Raw genomic sequence first — 17,402 nt, 5'->3', positions numbered from 1 at the left:
AGCAATGAAGAGATTAGCAAAATGCTAAAGAGATTAGCAAAGTATACTAATTTAGACCTGACAGATAATCGATTGTATCCATTTAAAATGCTGTAACCTAATTCTAGATGCATTTTTATCAGTTCATTTATTAAATGTTTTCCTTTCATTTCTTAATTGAATAAATTAAAATTAAGGCAAGATATCAGATAGGTTATCTTGCCTTTTAAGTCTGGCTGGTTGTGGTTTCTTGAAGGATCCTTACACTGTGTTTGGGTTTACTGAGAGTGCTATGATTGATTAGCAATGTCCACCACTGGGTACAGGACTGAATAGTACCAACATGTGTAGCGTATTTGTCATGAATCAGGTTTTGATAGGACTATCAACACTCTAGAAGAGAATTAGTTTCTCTGGCATGGTAATTAAGAACTTGGGCATTGGCCGGGCGCGGTGGCTCAAGCCTGTAATCCCAGCACTTTGGGAGGCCGAGACGGGCGGATCACGAGGTCAGGAGATCGAGACCATCCTGGCTAATACGGTGAAACCCTGTCTCTACTTAAAAATACAAAAAACTAGCCGGGCGACGAGGCGGGCGCCTGTAGTCCTAGCTACTCGGGAGGCTGAGGCAGGAGAATGGCGTAAACCCGGGAGGCGGAGCTTGCAGTGAGCTGAGATCCGGCCACTGCACTCCAGCCTGGGTGGCAGAGCAAGACTCCGTCTCAAAAAAAAAAAAAAAAAAAAAAGAACTTGGGCATTGAAACTAGACTGCCTGGGTTCAAATCCTGTAGTTCCCATACTTACTAATCATGTAACTTTATAAAGTTACATAACTTTTCTGTACCCCAAACTGCCAATCTGAAAAATGAGGGTAATAGTAACGACCTGATAGACCATTATTGGGATTGAGTAATTTCAGCTAAAGCACTTAGAATAAAAGTTAGCACATAGTAAGTGTTCATTAAGTATTAGGGGGTTGTTATACATTCTGCAAAATGGATAGATTCGTTAAAATAGGATACTCTAAGCCAAACTGACCTTCTAAAGAGAAATTCCACAGTCATGGTAAAGTTCTATTTTTTTAATAGGAAACTGATGACTATAGATATTTTGATCCCAAAATGCTGCGGGGCAATGACAGGTAAGCAGCTTTTGTCTTGTTTAAATTGTTAATGGATTTTTTCCCCTCAAGAATGGAAATAATTGATTTTTTTATTATATAGTACTACTTATTATTAAAAATCCAAACTATGTGGAAAACTCATAAGGAAACAGTATGTATAATCTCATTATCCAGAGATATCTCTAGTAATGATACTTAGCATTTAGATGTTTTTCCTTCCACATATACACACACACAAATCCATTCAGATGTTTACTGGTGTTTTTATGAAATCGTGGCGGTATTAGAAACTAATTGTGGTGAGGGAAATTTGGATAACGTGTTTTTAAATGAATATTCTTATTGGACCAATTGAAAAAAATAGGAGCTTTATATTGGATAGCAGTTGTTTGGTTGTTTTTCATTTAACTGGTCCATAAAATGAAAGTCTCTGGGAACCATTGCTATATAATACCTTGTGTCAATGAAACATTCTATAAATAAATTCTGCATTTTATCACAGACATTGGATGGTAAGATATCCTTATGGATATTATTTTTCATGATTTAATTAGCAGTGGTATGACAAATAGCCTACGAGATACAGAAAAAGAATAGGCAGAGTTGGGGTTGGGGAGCCGGGAATAACTGCCTTGAAATGATTTGTCTGTAGATGAAGCTAGTGAAGCTAGTTTCTTGCCTCTTCCTTATGTTTGGGATCTTCAGAACTTTACATATGCTGTATACCAAGTTTTCACATCTTTGTAGATGGTGTGAAAATAATCTAGTCACTAGATTAAATTGTTTGATAACTTGAAATCTTATTCCCTTTTCTGAATTTACCAGAAATAACAAGCAAAATTGCATAAGAACTGCCAATAGCAGCTGCTGTTGGCAAGAGAGAATTTGATAAAGAATGGATTACGGAAAGGGGGATGAGGATTGACTACTAATGGGTACAGGACTTCTTCTAGGGGTGATAAAAATGTTCTGAAATTAGACAGTGATGGTTGTACAACTCTAAATATACTAAAAACCACTGGTTGTACACTTTACAACAGTAGATTAGCAACTTTTTCCTATATTGATGGTTCTCCAGCTTACGTTTTTTTCCTTCCTTGCATTTAGCTATCAAGTAGATACACAGTTAGCCCTCAATACCATGGTTTCAACCAACCAGGGTTCGAAAATATTTGGGGGGAAAACGGATGATTGTATCTGTACTGAGCATGTACAGACTTTTTTTTTCTTGTGTTTATTCTCTAAGCAATACCTAATATAATGTAAACTATATAGTTTGTTATACTGTTTACCTAGCATTTACATTGTATTAGGTATTATAAGTAATCTGGAGATTATTTAAAGTATATGGGAAGATGTGCATAGGTTATATGCAAACACTACACCATTTTACATAAGGTACTTGAGCATCTGTGGACTTTGGTGTCTATGGGGGTTCCTGGAACCAGTCCTTCATGGATATCAAGGGATACTTGGCTTCTTGAAAATTTACTGAGAAATGTTTAATCCTTAATGTAGTTTATGCATGGTAATGAAGAAGAATATTAGCATTGATAAGACAGATAAGCTATCCCATCACAGTTAAATCTTGGTGATTAATAACTAGTAATACTATTCTATAAGTCTTATCTGTCCTCATCCATGTCTACTCTTTAAGGAACTGAAACACTGAAGAGGCATTTCAGTCAGGTGGACTTGTAGCTTCTTCTGTGGAATATTCAGACAGGCCATAGAAATAAGGAAAAGATTATAGAACTGTGTCATCAGCCTCTGAACAATTAAGGAAAGTTATAATAGCCCTCTTTTCTCAGTTGAGATTTTCAAAAATTACTTTTGGGAAAAATCTAAGTTGTCCTTTTAAGTCATATTGTACAGCCTGTTTTAGCACTTAAATGTAAGTCTAGACTCGCACAAGCTTTGAAAAATGTCTTTATTATGTATATTTTTATAATACTTTGGTGTCCAAGAGATCTTTAATAAATAAGCTACAGCAAAATTCAGATCCCTCGTTCCCTTCCCTGTTTGCTTCCTGAATTGTTATTCTTCCCATACATGTATTTATACAGTTTTTCCACAAATGTAGATATCCACAAACTATATATAATACTGAGTGTGGTAAAAATTTACCACATAAAATATATGCCATATCCATTCACCACATACCCAGACTTATACTTCTCCTCATGGGAGCTGCTGCTCATCTAGAATTTTTTTTTTTTTTTTTTTTTTTTGAGACGGAGTCTTGCTCTGCCACCCAGGCTGGAGTACAGTGGCCGGATCTCAGTTCACTGCAAGTTCCGCCTCCCGGGTTTACGCCATTCTCCTGCCTCAGCCTCCCAAGGAGCTGGGACTACAGGCGCCCGCCACCTCGCCCGGCTAGTTTTTTTTTGTATTTTTTAATAGAGACAGGGTTTCACCGGGTTAGCCAGGATGGTCTCGATCTCCTGACTTCGTGATCTGCCCGTCTCGGCCTCCCAAAGTGCTGGGATTACAGGCTTGAGCCACCACGCCCGGCCTAGAATTTTATTTTAAAGTAATAGGTTGACCCATTTCCTTTTAGACTCTGAGATACCTCCCTCTTCTAGCTTCTTCCTATGAAACCCAGTTCACTACCTGGCTCTGCAAAATTAAAGGACCCACCCCTCTAAGGAAGTGAAGGAGGTAGAATGGTAAATACTTATCTAATAGTGCATGTGTGTATATTTCCCATACCTATTTTATTCATAATAAAAGCCATGGGTGAAATTTTCAGTACGGTTTTTCTTTATTACAGCTCAGTTCCCAGAAATAAGAATCCATTCCAAGAGGTAAGTTTCATATAAAAATTCTCTGTTCCTAGAAAGGAAAGATGAAAGGTGACCAATCTTGAAGACTGTCCGTCCCAAATATGGCTTTATGATGATTAGTGTATGGTAGTTTTGATAAATCCAGCTGTGTATACCCAAGATTCTTGTCAAAAAATTTGGCCTAGCAATTGTATTTTTCTAATTTATAAAGCTGCTTATATTTATAACATTTTAAGCTTAAAAATAACTGACAAATAATTCACAGGAAATGAAGTCTTTCAGATTGCAGTGAGAGTTTTTTACATGTGTGGAACCTTTTTCTGAAATTGGATTCCAAACATTTGTGAAGATATCATGATCGTTTTCATTTGAAATGCAAAGAAGCTTCTCCATAAAAAATACAGTAAATAACATATACTGGAAATTATAGTTATTTTCCTCTAAAATTGTTTCTGAAAAATCTCTTCATACTACTCAAGAGACATTAGAAATTTATAAATTGACTTTTTAGAAACATTTCCTAATAATTAAAATAGCATCAGGTGCTTAGAATATGACTTTTGGCTAACATTTTTTAACCTTAATTTTAGAATAGGTTTCAGACTAAAAACCGTGTTGCTTTTTTTTATCTGTTTGCATTTTAGGCCATTGTTTTTGTGGTGGGAGGAGGCAACTACATTGAATATCAAAATCTTGTTGACTACATAAAGGTACATTTTATTTAGACTTTTTATTCTGTTGTTAGATGGTTTCATAGGTAGAACACTAGCATTCTCTGATGGCTATCCTGATCCTTTTATAACTTCTAAAAGGTAGTTTCAAAAATCATGCATATATGGTTTTTAAATGTTTATTGTTTTCCTATTCCTATCACACTCATTTCTGGCCTAAAATTGCACTTAATCTAGAAAACAATGTATCTTATTGATAAATGCACTTTGCAGCTACCTGTCTTAATATAACATCAAATGCTTAGAGACCTCAAGCAAGCTCTTCCAAAAAAAAAAAACAAAACTCTCATGAAATGATTTACAAAACTCATTTATCTGAATAATAGGCACTTTATTCCTATTAACTTAAATCAGCAACATACTTCTAACAAATGGGGTTTATTGTTTTGTTTTTTCAGCAAACAGGAGCTACAGAGGTAGCAAATGAAGGGGAGTGCAGGGAGTGGCAGACAACTAAGCAAAAAGGAAGGAAGGAAGGGGACATACTTTGAAAAGGAAAAACACTATTTAAAATTCAGGGGCAACAGAATTAGCTATTTTTAGAATGTCATTTTGTAATCTTCATTTATTCACTTAACATTAAATAATGATCATTCTTTATGTCCTTATGCCTTAATAATGGTAGAGGGTTATGGTACAATGAAGACAAAAACACACAAGCAGATGCCACAGAGCTCCAAAACAAATAACTATACTTGGGATTCTATCTTACTTTCATAGGACACGCTTCATCTTTGCATCGTGAACCACCAAGATATATGTGAGATACATTAGTTTCAGAAGAGCCCTAGTCTTGTATAAAGGTTTTTTTTTTTTTTTTTTAACTTTTAAGTTCAGGGGTACAAGTGCAGTTTTGTTATATAGGTAAACTTGTGTCATGGGGTTTGTTGTGCAGATTATTTCATCACTCAGGTATTAAGCCTAGTACCCATTTTTATTTTTCCAGATCCTCTCCCTCTTACCACCCTCCACCAGACCTCAGTATGTGTTGTTCCCCTCTGATGTGTCCATGTGTTCTCATCATTTAGCTCTCACTTAGATATCGTGCGGTATTTGGTTTTCTGTTCCTGAGTTAGTTTGCTGATGATAATGGCCTGCGGCCCCATCCATGTCCCTACAAAGAACATGATCTTATTATTTTTTATGCCTGCGTGGTATTCCACGGTGTATATGTACCACATTTTCTTTATCTAGTCTAACATCATTGGACATTTAGGTTGATTCCATGTCTTTGCTATCATGAATAGCGCTGCAAGTGAACATACCTGTGCGTGCATCTTTAGAATAGAATGATTATATCATTTGGGGTATATACCCCAAATCCCAGTAATGGGATTGCAGGGTCGAATGGTATTTCTGTCTTTAGGTCTTTGAGGAATCGCCACACTGCCTTCCACAATGACTAAATTTACAGTTGCATCAACATTCCAAACAGGGATGTGTATAAGTGTTCCTTTTTCTCCAAAACCTCACCAGCATCTTAAAGAAAAAAAAACAAAAACAAAAACATGCTGACTGGCGTAAGATGGTATCTCATTGTGGTTTTGATTTGCGTTTCTCTAATGATCAGTGGTGATGAGCTTTTTTTCATATGTTTTTGGCCACATGTATGTCTTCTTTTGAAAGTGTGCATGTCCTTTGCCCACTTTTTTATGGATGTTTTTTATTTTTATTTATTTATTTTTTTTTTTTGAGACAGAGTCTCACTCCATTGCCCAGGTTGGAGTGCAGTGGTGCCATCTCGGCTCACAGCGACCTCTGCCTCCTAGATTCAAGTGATTCTCCTGCCTCAGCCTTTCAAGTAGCTGGGATTACAGGCACGCCCTTCCACACCCAGCTAATTTTTTGTTGTTTTTTTTTTTTTGAGACGGAGTCTCGCTCTGTCGCCCAGGCTGGAGTGCAGCGGCCGGATCTCGGCTCACTGCAAGCTCCGCCTCCCGGGTTCCCGCCATTCTCCTGCCTCAGCCTCCCAAGTAGCTGGGACTACAGGCGCCCGCCACCTCGCCCGGCTAGTTTTTTGTATTTTTTTTTTTAGTAGAGACGGGGTTTCACTGTGTTAGCCAGGATGGGCTCGATCTCCTGACCTCATGATCCGCCCGTCTCGGCCTCCCAAAGTGCTGGGATTACAGGCTTGAGCCACCGCGCCCGGCCTTTTTTTGTATTTTTAATAGACACGGAGTTACACCATGTTGGCCAGATTGGTCTCGAACTCCTGACCTCAAGTGATCCGCCCACCTCAGCCTCCTACAGTGCTGGGATTACAGGTGTGAGCCACCGCATCTGGGCTGGGGTAGTTTTTTCTTGTAAAGCTCCTTATAGATGCTGGATATTAGACCTTTCCTGGATGCATAGTTTGCACAAACTTTCTACCATCCTATAGGTTTTCTGTTGATAATTTCTTTTGCTATGTAGAAGCTCTTTAGTTTAATTGGATCCCATTTGTCAATTTTTGCTTTTGTTGCAGTTGCTTTTGGTGTCTTTGTCATGAAATCTTTGCTCGTTCCTGTGTCCAGTATGATACTGCCTAGGTTGTCTTCCAGGATTTTGATAGTTTTGGGTTTAACATTTAAGTCTTTAATCCATCTTGAGTTGGTTTTTGTATATGGGTGTAAGGAAGAGGTCCGGTTTGAGTTTTCTGCATATGGCTAGCCAGTTATCCTAGCACCATTTATTGACTAGGGAGTCCTTTCTCCATTGCTTGTTTTTGTCAGGTTTGTGGAAGATCAGATGGTTGTAGGTATGCAGTCTTATTTCTCGGTTCTCTGTTCTGTTTGATTGGTCCATAGGTCTGTTTTTGTACCAGTACCATGCTGTTTTGGCTACTGTATAGCCCTATAGTATAGTTTGAAGTCGGATAGCATGATGCCTCCAGCGTTGTTCTTTTTCCTTATGATTGCCCTGGCTATTTTGGCTCTTTTTTGGTTCCATGTGAATTTTAAAATAGTTTTCTCGGCCGGGCGCGGTGGCTCAAGCCTGTAATCCCAGCACTTTGGGAGGCCGAGACGGGCGGATCACGAGGTCAGGAGATCGAGACCATCCTGGCTAACACGGTGAAACCCCGTCTCTACTAAAAAATACAAAAAACTAGCCGGGCGAGGTGGCGGGCGCCTGTAGTCCCAGCTACTCGGGAGGCTGAGGCAGGAGAATGGCGTAAACCTGGGAGGCGGAGCTTGCAGTGAGCTGAGATCCGGCCACTGCACTCCAGCCTGGGCGACAGAGCGAGACTCCGTCTCAAAAAAAAAAAAAAAAAAAAAAAAAAAAAAAAAAAAATAGTTTTCTCTAGTTCTGTGAAGAATGTCAGTGGCAATTTAATAGGAATAGCGTTTAATCTATCAACTGTTTTGGGCAGTATGGCCATTTTAATGGTATTTCTTCTTCCTATCCATGAGCGTGGAATGTTTTTCCATTTGTTTGTGTCATCTCTGATTTATTTGAGCAGTGGTTTGTAGTTCTCCTTGTAGAGATCTTTCACCTCCCTAGTTAGCTGTATTCTTGGGTATTTTATTTTTTGTGTGGCAATTGTGAATGGGCGCTTCTTCCTGATTTGGCTCTCGGCTTGACTGTTACTGTTGTATAGGAATGCTAGTGATTTTTGCACATTGATTTTGTTTCCTGAGACCTTACTGAAGTTGTTTATCAGCTTAAGAAGTTTTTGAGCTGAGACTGTGTGGGCTTTTCTAAATATAGGATCATGTCATCTGCATACAGAGACAGTTTGACTTCTTGTCTTCCTATTTGGATACCCTTTTCTTTCTCTTGCCTGATTGCCCTGGCCAGAACTTCCAATACTATGTTGAATAGCAGTGGTCAGAGAGGGCATCCTTATCTTGTGCCAGTTTTCAAGCGGGAATGGTTAATACTCCTCTAGTTTCATAGCAGAAGTTAAGTTGCATGACCAGGCTCAAAAGCAGAAACCAAGGGAACATGACAGAAACCAGATGCAAACCGTCTCTATAAACAGTGCTGACAAGCTAGTACAAGTTGCCCCCTAGTCTTGACCCTAGCACAGGACTATATTCATCACTACTTAGAACATTTCATTCAGATTTGGCCAATAGTTAGCAACATGACTGGTTCCAGGTGTTCCCAGGGATGAACACATGGTTGCAATAGACACTTATGCATTCCACACACTCTTACCCTTAGTTAAGCTTTTTTAATCACTTGTCATCATTCTTCTTTTGGCATCTTTTACATTATATAACAGAAAAACAAGAAGATAAACACCAAAATACTAATCATTTGTAGTGACTGAAGTAGATTTATAACTTTTTAAAAAATTGCAGTTTACCATAGTCCAGTGAAAACTTGTTCTTAATCATGTACAAGCTTGACAGTTTTTACCTCTTTCTACCACAGAAAGTTCAATTTTGTGAAATTTTGTAACAATTATTAGTCTAGTTCTTTCTCTGATAATCTGGCCTTTTACCAGAAGACCATCTTGTAGGGGTTTTAATTCAATTTCCTTATACATTTGCTCATTCATTTGGTCATAGGATTTGTTCTTACGAACCTCACCAATGATAACAGTATTGCACCACATAGCAATTACGTTATGATTTAGATTGCTTAGAACCTCACCAATGATACCATTTGCACCAGGTAGCAATTACATTATGATTTAGATTGCTTACTAAATGTTTTCTCATCTTTCTCAACAAAATCAACTCTTGCTTATATACCAAAATGTTATAACTGACTGAGGCACTGTAAGTTTCCCATAAATTCATTCTTTTTGCTAACTCTGCCAAGATACCAGGCCATTTTCCTTGCCCTACTTCAGCTTTTAATTGAGGAGCATACTTAATCCTTCTTGAGTTTGGGTGCATGTGTCTTCCCATATTTATGTAACTGTTGAGTTTGTTTTATCATTTTTCCAGGCTGCTTGCCACCATTTCCCTTCCTCCTGAAATAACATTTCTTGTAAACAACCAATAGGTCATTAAGTCATCTTCCTCAGTATGTCTCTTTTCATTAAAGGCAAATTGGGCTTACCATGGGACTCATAGAACTGTGCCAGTGTTTCTGCCCAAATTGGTTTAACCACCAAATACGTTGTTGCCATTGAGTTTTTATTGCTTGAATATCGTTTGAATATATCTTTTGGATCCAAAATCTTTCAGGAACCTTTTGAGAGATGGTGGGGGAGGGGAGACAAAAGTTTTCAGTTCCCCGAGACAGTGTCATATCAGTAGTAATTATTCTCAGCAAAACAGCAGGGCTATCAATGGTAAGTGGGGAAGCCCACCTAGTTACCCCTTACTTGGTTTCAGTACCAAGAATTTTTTAACCTCAGTGCCTTCCACCCACAGAAACAAGGTCCATAGGCATTAGAGCACACGACACTATGACTAGTTGGAAATGCAGCAGTTATTTTATGTCTGTGTTTCTGGACACCTTTCTTAACAAATCATAACTGTGTTTAATAGTTACATGGTGGTCTGTGACTTCGTTGTTCAACAAAATTGTTTGTGTGCCTTTCAGAGACAACAGTGTCCTAATTTTGCCTCCCCAAAGCGGTTCTGTACAATAGATAAAACCAACAGGAGCCAAAAGGCAAGCATTAGAATTATTCTGTGTTTATCCTCAAGATGTTATTAGCATCATCAAGATTCAGATAAAATTCTGCAGATTAAATTATTAAATCTCCTGCAACCTATCTTAGCTTCAAGTAAAGGAGACAATTTCATCAGGTCTTAGGGGCATCTATAAATATAGCTGAGAGCAGTTTCTTGCGCCCAGGCTTTTACAAGATACCAAAATAATGTTAACTTTCTCTTTTGCATTATTTACTTATTGGCTCCCTTTCTGAGAGTAAAGACTTTTCCTCCTTTCTCCTGTCGTTAGTTTTTTACCCAGACCTCGACCCCTGAGTTAGCAACCATCAGATTCGGCAAGAGGAGCGGACGGCAATGTGAGAGTGGCCAGTGCTTTTCCCCTTCGTCCATTCCCAGTCACATGAAGCTGGGGTGAATAACTACAAGTTTATAGCACTGTCTTGCCCACATGTGAGGAAAGATGCAAAAAAACATTAATTCCAAGCTTAGATCAGTGAAAATAAAAACAGTCCATTCCATCATTCCTCAGTTATATTTAGAGGTATTATCTTCATGTCATGTTTGCAACTGATCCTTCTTTCTGAGCTTGTAAATGTAATCCATATCCATGTTCCACATGATCAGAGAAAAAGGAAAATGTTCAGAAATATGGAGGAAATTGTTATCAGTTCCTGTGTTGTTATTCTACCCTCCCTTATTTTTCTTGAAGTATCTCTATAATCTATTTAGTGTTGATTCCCCCTTTAATTCCATGCCCTTTATGTTTTGACACACATTCCATCATGCAAGTAACTCTCTCTCATTAGCAATTTGAAAAGTGTTTCAAACATTTGCTCCAGTACTTTGTGTTTGGTGAGGTATATGTTAGTGTATGGTAGATAATGGTGGTTAGCACATTGTTGAACTGCACCTGCAGTAAAGTGAGTTTCTTTATCAGATCATACGTAAGTAGGAGGTCTAAATTGAAATGGTTTCTGCTGTGGCCTCTAATAATGTTAAAGGTGATTCCTGCAGCTACCAGGTATACACATCCAAATGAGTGTCTTTTCTAGACAAGACCTGTTGCTGTCCGCATGGAACCACAGATAATGGCCACCATAATTCTGTGTGAATGTATGTTTTCACTTCTTTTAAGTATATCCCTAAGAGTGGAATTGTTGGGTCACTTAGTAACTCTGTAATCATTTGAAGAACTACAGACTATCTTCCAAAGCAGCTGCACCATTTTACATTCCCCCCAGCAGTGCATGAGGGTTCTCACTTCTCCACTTCATTACTAACACTTGCTTTGTTATCTATATTTTCCTGATGACTTACGAAGTCAAAAATGTTTTCACATGTATATTGGCCATTTGTATATCTTTGGAGAAATGTCTGTTTAGATCCTTTGTCTTTTTTTTTGAGACAGAGTCTCGTTCTGTCGTCCAGGTTGGAGTGCAGTGGTGCAATCTTGGTTCACTGCAACCTCTGCCTCTGGGGTTCAAGCGATTCTCCTGCCTCAGCCTCCCAAGTAACTGGGATTATAGGCACGTGCCACCACCACCCACCTTGGCCTCCCAAAGTGTTGGGATTACAGGCTTGAACCACCACGCCCGACCCCTCTGTCCATTTTTAATTGGGTTATTTTGCCTTTTTATTATTGAGTTGTAAGAATTCTCTATGTAATCTTGATACAATTCCCGTATCAGATATATGATTTCCAGATTTTTTCCCCCATTCTCTGGGTTGTCTTTTCTCCTTTTGTGATGGCGTCTTTTAAAGCGCAAAAGTTTATTTCAGCAAAGTCCAGTGTATCTCTTTTTTTCTTTTGTTGCCCGGGCTTTTTGTGGCATATCTAAGAATCCTTTGCCAAATCTAAGGTCATAAAGATTTGACCCTGAGTTTTCTTCTAAGAATTATATAATTTTTTAATACGGTATGAAGATCCAGCTTCATCTTTTTGCATATGGCTATCCAGTTGTTTCACCGCCTTCTGTTGAAAAGTCTATTCTGGCTGGGCGCAATGGCTCATGCCTGTAATCCCAGCACTTTGGGAGGCCGAGGTGGGCGGATCACGAGGTCAGAAGATCGAGACCATCCTGGCTAACATGCTGAAACCCCGTCTCTATTGAAAATACAAAAAATCAGCCGGGCGCGCAGCAGGCGCCTGTGGTCCCAGCTACTCGGGAGGCTGAGACAGGAGAATGGCGTGAACCCGGGAGGCAGAGCTTGCAGTGAGGCAAGATCGTGCCACTGCACTCCAGCCTGGGAGACAGAGCGAGACTCCATCTCAAAAAAAAAAAAAAAAAAAATGTCTATTCTTTCCCCCATGTAATGGTTTTGGCAATCTTGCTGAAAATCACTTGATGTGTATGGGTTTCTGAACTCTCAGTTCCATTCTTCAGATCTATAGGTCTGTTCTTGCGCCAGTATTATACTGTGTTGATCATCATGGCTTTTTTAGTACTTTTTGAAATCAGGACACATGTGAGTCCTCCTACTTTATTGTTTCAGCTTTTCTGGGTCTTTTGCAATTTTTTATGAATTTTAGAATTTGTGAATGTCTACAAAGACTAAGTTCTTATAGGGAGCATACTTAAATCTGTAGATGAGTTTGGGGAGTATTTTCATCTTAATTAAGGCTTCTGGTCCATGAATATGGGATGTTTTTCCATTTATATCTGTAATTTCTTTCACTATTTTGTAGTCTTCAGAGTATATTTTTATGCTGTTATGAAAGACATTTTCTTAAGTTCATTTTTGGATTCTTCATTCGAAGTGCTTAAAAATCCAGCTGATTTTTATATGTTGATCTTATGTTTCACAGCCTTGCTGAGTGTATTCTAATTGTTTTTAATGGATTTTTAGAAATTTCTATATACAAGATCATGTTATCTATAAATAGATATAGTGTTGCTTCTTTTCTGTCTTCTGCAACTGCCCTGGCTAGAACCTTCAATTCATCGTTGAATAGAAGAGGCAAGAGCAGACATCCTTGTCTTCTTTCTGATCACAGGGGCAAAGCATCTAGTCTTTGACCATTATATTATATATTTTATTATATTATTCATAGATGCCCTTTAGAGCCATTAAATTTTTAGTAGCTACTAAGCCCCCCAGTTTAATTGTCCTGAGAGGATTTTTAAATCCCTTAGTTTTTGTCGTGAATAATCCTAATCTTTTCCCTACCATTCAGCCCTATTAAGAAGGAACTGAGCTAGTAGGTCTATGACAGCCTTCCTCACATCATTAGAAACCTCTGTCAGTACAGTCTCGGAGTATGAAACTAAACATGCGACTATGCCTACATCAGACATGCAATACAGAATTAATTAACGTGACCCTTGGTTTATAATAGTCCACGACATAAGGGGCAAGTGCCAGAAAATACTGCTGTAATTCTGATTTATTTAGTAATGTTGTTAATCTAACCCATAATGTAATGTAAATGCTATTTGGCATAACTTTGGTATAATTGGTAAAAAATAATTTGACTGATTTTATCAAAACATTTGATAATACTGATATTGGCGAATTGGGAACTTGACTTAAAACCACAAGGTATTCTCTTGATAGAAGGTGATTGGTTAGAGAAAGAACTACATTGAGTTAATTTTACATTGAATCACTATATTGGTACATTTTATAAAGTTCGATTTTTTTTTTTCTTTTTTTTTTTTTTTTTTTTGAGACGGAGTCTCATTCTGTCACCCTGGCTGGAGTACAGTGGCGTGATCTCAGCTCACTGCAACCTCCGCTTCCCAGCAATTCTCCTGCCTCAGCTTCCTGGGTAGCTGGGATTACAGGCACGCACCACCACACCTGGCTAATTTTTGTATTTTTAGTAGAGACGGGGTTTCACCATGCTGGCCAGGCTGGTCTCGAACTTCTGACCTTGTGAACCACTTGCATTGGCCTCCAGGCTGGTCTCGAACTTCTGACCTTGTGAACCACTTGCATTGACCTCCCAAAGTGCTGGGATTACAGGCATGAGCCACTGCACCCAGCCCATAAAGTTCAATTGTTAACTGAGAGAGGAAGTAAAGGGGTCATCAAGCTTGTACATGATTAAGAACAAGTCTGCACTGGAATGTTTGGTAAACTACAGTTTCTTTAAAATTACACCTACACTTCATTGGATGGCTAAAAACAATTAGAAAAGAATGATGATGAGTAATTTGGTTAAGAAAGCTTGGCCCAGGGTGGGGACTGTACAAGTCAGGATTAATCTCAACTGGGCTACTGTACCCTTGTGCTTATCTCCAGGAATACTGAGATCCATGGTGCTGATGTTCGTTTAGCCAAACCTGAATGAAGTACTAACTAGTGATGAATTCTAGTCCTGGGCTAGAGACTACGATAAACTGGGGGCAACCTTGAGCTGGCTTGCCAACATTGTTTAATAGAAAATGTAAAGATTGATTTTACATTTTGCACCTGGTTTCTGCAGTTGAGTCTGGTCATGCAGCCCAATTTTGCCTACCTGACCAGAGAGACATAAAAGACCTCTCCTTGAACAAGAATCAGGTTCTCCTGGGAGCTATGCCTAGAAGTTCTGAACCCCTCTGATGTTTCCCTATGCCTGCTTTCTCCTTGTAGACTGTGACCTCTACCTTTAATTAATGCCTGTTAGCCACAAGAATCCCAATTATATGACCCATATACCATCTCATTTTGAAAAAAATCTGAGTTGTGGCTTTTTATTTATTCTCAGAGATGGCCAGCTAGGACATGTACTCAGCCACTAATGTTTGCTCAGCTTATACATCACAGAGTTGTGTGACAAAGCCATCATTCCTCTGTTCTTTGATGAATCATCAAATTACTTTGTGCTAGAATAAACGTTTTTTATATTACAAAAGAAATCTCATGAATTTACCTTCAGGTTCACAATACATACAAGAAATTAGCAAATCCCTAGTAGAGAAGTTTTGGCTGTTGTGATTGGGTTCCAGCATTGTAACTATTACTTTTATTCCTGAATTTGACAACATGGGATGAGATGTATTAACTTATAAATACTGTGTTGCTCAAGTGGGACTAAAAGCACAATCCATGCTACCTGCACCGTAGTCCACTTTCAGCATAAAGAAACTCGAATGTATTCAAGTAGTAGACATCCTACACTGAAAGAATGTTGTTCTAAGATTTTATAGGTAACTGTTGCTCCTGTGAAATTTGACAGTCAGATTCCTTCTATTTTTAGTGTAACAGGAAATGGCACCAATAGTATGCCATAATATATATTTGGGGGGACAAAAATACTATGCTCATTTCACCACTTTATTCGTCTTCATTTTATGCAATTTTTAGGTAGATGTGTACACTAAAATCCAACACTATCCCAAAGAAAGACTGTTAACAACAACAAAAAACAGCATATTAATCTCTTTTCTTGGGAATATTGAATATATTTCTTGTTACTTGTATCTAAGTTCTGACTCTGATTTTTACAGGGGAAACAAGGCAAACACATTTTATATGGCTGCAGTGAGCTTTTTAATGCTACACAGTTCATAAAACAGGTAAAGTATATACCTTTGTTGTTTGTTGCTATTGGTATTTTTCAAAAGAGAGAAAGAAAACCTCTTACTCACCTGAACCAGCTGCAACCAAAGCCATCCAGCTATACCAAGATAAGGTGTTGTCATGGACGACTAAGAAAACCTTGATAAGTAATAACGTTTCCAGTAGGAGTTTGCCCATCCTTCCAGAACTGAAAGCCTTTTCTTTGGCTTTTAATGATCCTTTAGAAATACAAAAATATATCAGACGTGTCAGTAGTGTTTCACTCATGACATTTCTTTTTACATTTTCACAAAGTTAGCACTAATTTTTTTAATTCCCAGGGTTTTTGTTTTCCATCAATTGAACGTTAACTAATAATGTTTACATTTTTTTGCTATGACAATGTTTATTGCAATTCCATTTCCTTTTCTTTTTCTGGGTAGAGACAGTCTCTCGCTATGTTGCCCAGGCTGGTCTCAAACTCCTGGCCTCAAGTGATCCTCCCGCCTCAGCCTCCCAAGTAGCTAGGATTACAGGCATGAGCCACCATGCCCAGCCTTCAGTTTTTAAATATCTACAAACGTTTAACATTTGAGTTAGTGGTGAACATTAAGATTTATTATTCTAGGAATGTAGTGAATAACATAGGAAGTGTAATGTATTAAGGGGTTTACAAATATGTGTGAATGTTTCTTTTGTGATCTTTTTTAAAAGTTTTATGTATGATTTTGTGTTTTATTTTGTTTCAGTTGTCACAACTTGGACAAAAGTAACACACAAAAACCTTACTATGATAATCTACTTGGAATGTGGATAAATGTAAAAAGAAAAGTTAGAAGAGCAGCATAACAGTGTCCTAACAGTGAAAATCAGTTATTTGTTAATTTTTAAGGAAATTCTATACTTAATATGTATTGATTAAAATAATAAAACGTTTCAGAAATAAAATTTCCACATTGTTCTTTTTCTCTGTTTGAAAAAGTACTTTGGAAGTAAGGCAAGCTCCATCTGAGTGTAATATTAAAATACTAATAACTGATAGGTTATGATTGAAGCTGTTGACATTTTAAGGTTATCATATACAAATTTTATTTGATTGGTTCATGAATCCCCTATTTGTATGCATTTTAATTAATTGTACAACTACTTTCTCATATTTTGTTGGGTATCCATGTTGCCTCTAGATTTTAGATGGAGATTTTAAGCCACTTTAATGTCTCTACTTCTGGCACACCTATGTACATTTTATCACATAAAGTCCCTCCTTCATATAGTGGTAATCAAGGCAACACTAACATGACTTGGAATGGACATATATACAAAACATTCATCTCAAAGTTCTAAATAATGTGTAAAAGTTAATGTTAAACTTGATTCCAAGCTTCTTTGGTATGCAGTACTGACAAAGAGTATTGATCAGTCATACCGTTCAGCACGTCCGTAAGATAAAAAGCCAATTGCTTGAAAGGAATAAAAATAAACGCTTCGTATTTTAAAGGCCAGGGAGCGTTCCCTTCTAATGAGCCGCATATCAACAGGAATCTCTAATGTTACAAACAATATACTGACAATACATGCAAGATTCACAGGTCAAGAAAAATAATTCTAGATAGGTAAGGGTCTGTTAATCTGACTTATTCCGGAGACAAAATGTAAAGTGTGTGGAGGAATGGAAGGATTGAGTATACATCAAGCAGTTTTTGTTAAGTAACATAGATAATGTTTATCCTATGCAGCT

At 37.9% G+C, this 17,402-nt stretch overlaps 1 protein-coding gene across 3 annotated transcripts in view; it reads left to right on the top strand.

The window, feature by feature from the left end:
• The window catches only part of SCFD1 (sec1 family domain containing 1), a 105,115-nt gene extending 88,490 nt beyond the window's left edge, over nucleotides 1–16,625 (top strand). For all 3 annotated transcript variants that reach the window (XM_010374666.2, XM_030930665.1, XM_030930664.1), the window contains exons 21-25: nucleotides 1,068–1,120; nucleotides 3,876–3,909; nucleotides 4,533–4,598; nucleotides 15,613–15,681; nucleotides 16,414–16,625. In XM_010374666.2, the coding sequence (XP_010372968.2) occupies nucleotides 1,068–1,120; nucleotides 3,876–3,909; nucleotides 4,533–4,598; nucleotides 15,613–15,681; nucleotides 16,414–16,437 (246 nt within the window). In that variant the 3' untranslated portion in view covers nucleotides 16,438–16,625. The remainder of the gene's footprint in view (nucleotides 1–1,067; nucleotides 1,121–3,875; nucleotides 3,910–4,532; nucleotides 4,599–15,612; nucleotides 15,682–16,413) is intronic.
• The last annotated feature ends 777 nt before the right edge of the window (nucleotides 16,626–17,402 follow it).

This window comes from Rhinopithecus roxellana, chromosome 5, assembly GCF_007565055.1.
Source record: "Rhinopithecus roxellana isolate Shanxi Qingling chromosome 5, ASM756505v1, whole genome shotgun sequence".
In the NCBI taxonomy this organism is placed as follows: domain Eukaryota; kingdom Metazoa; phylum Chordata; class Mammalia; order Primates; family Cercopithecidae; genus Rhinopithecus; species Rhinopithecus roxellana.
Note: the sequence above shows the minus strand (reverse complement) of the source record. Positions and strands in the feature narration are given on the sequence as shown.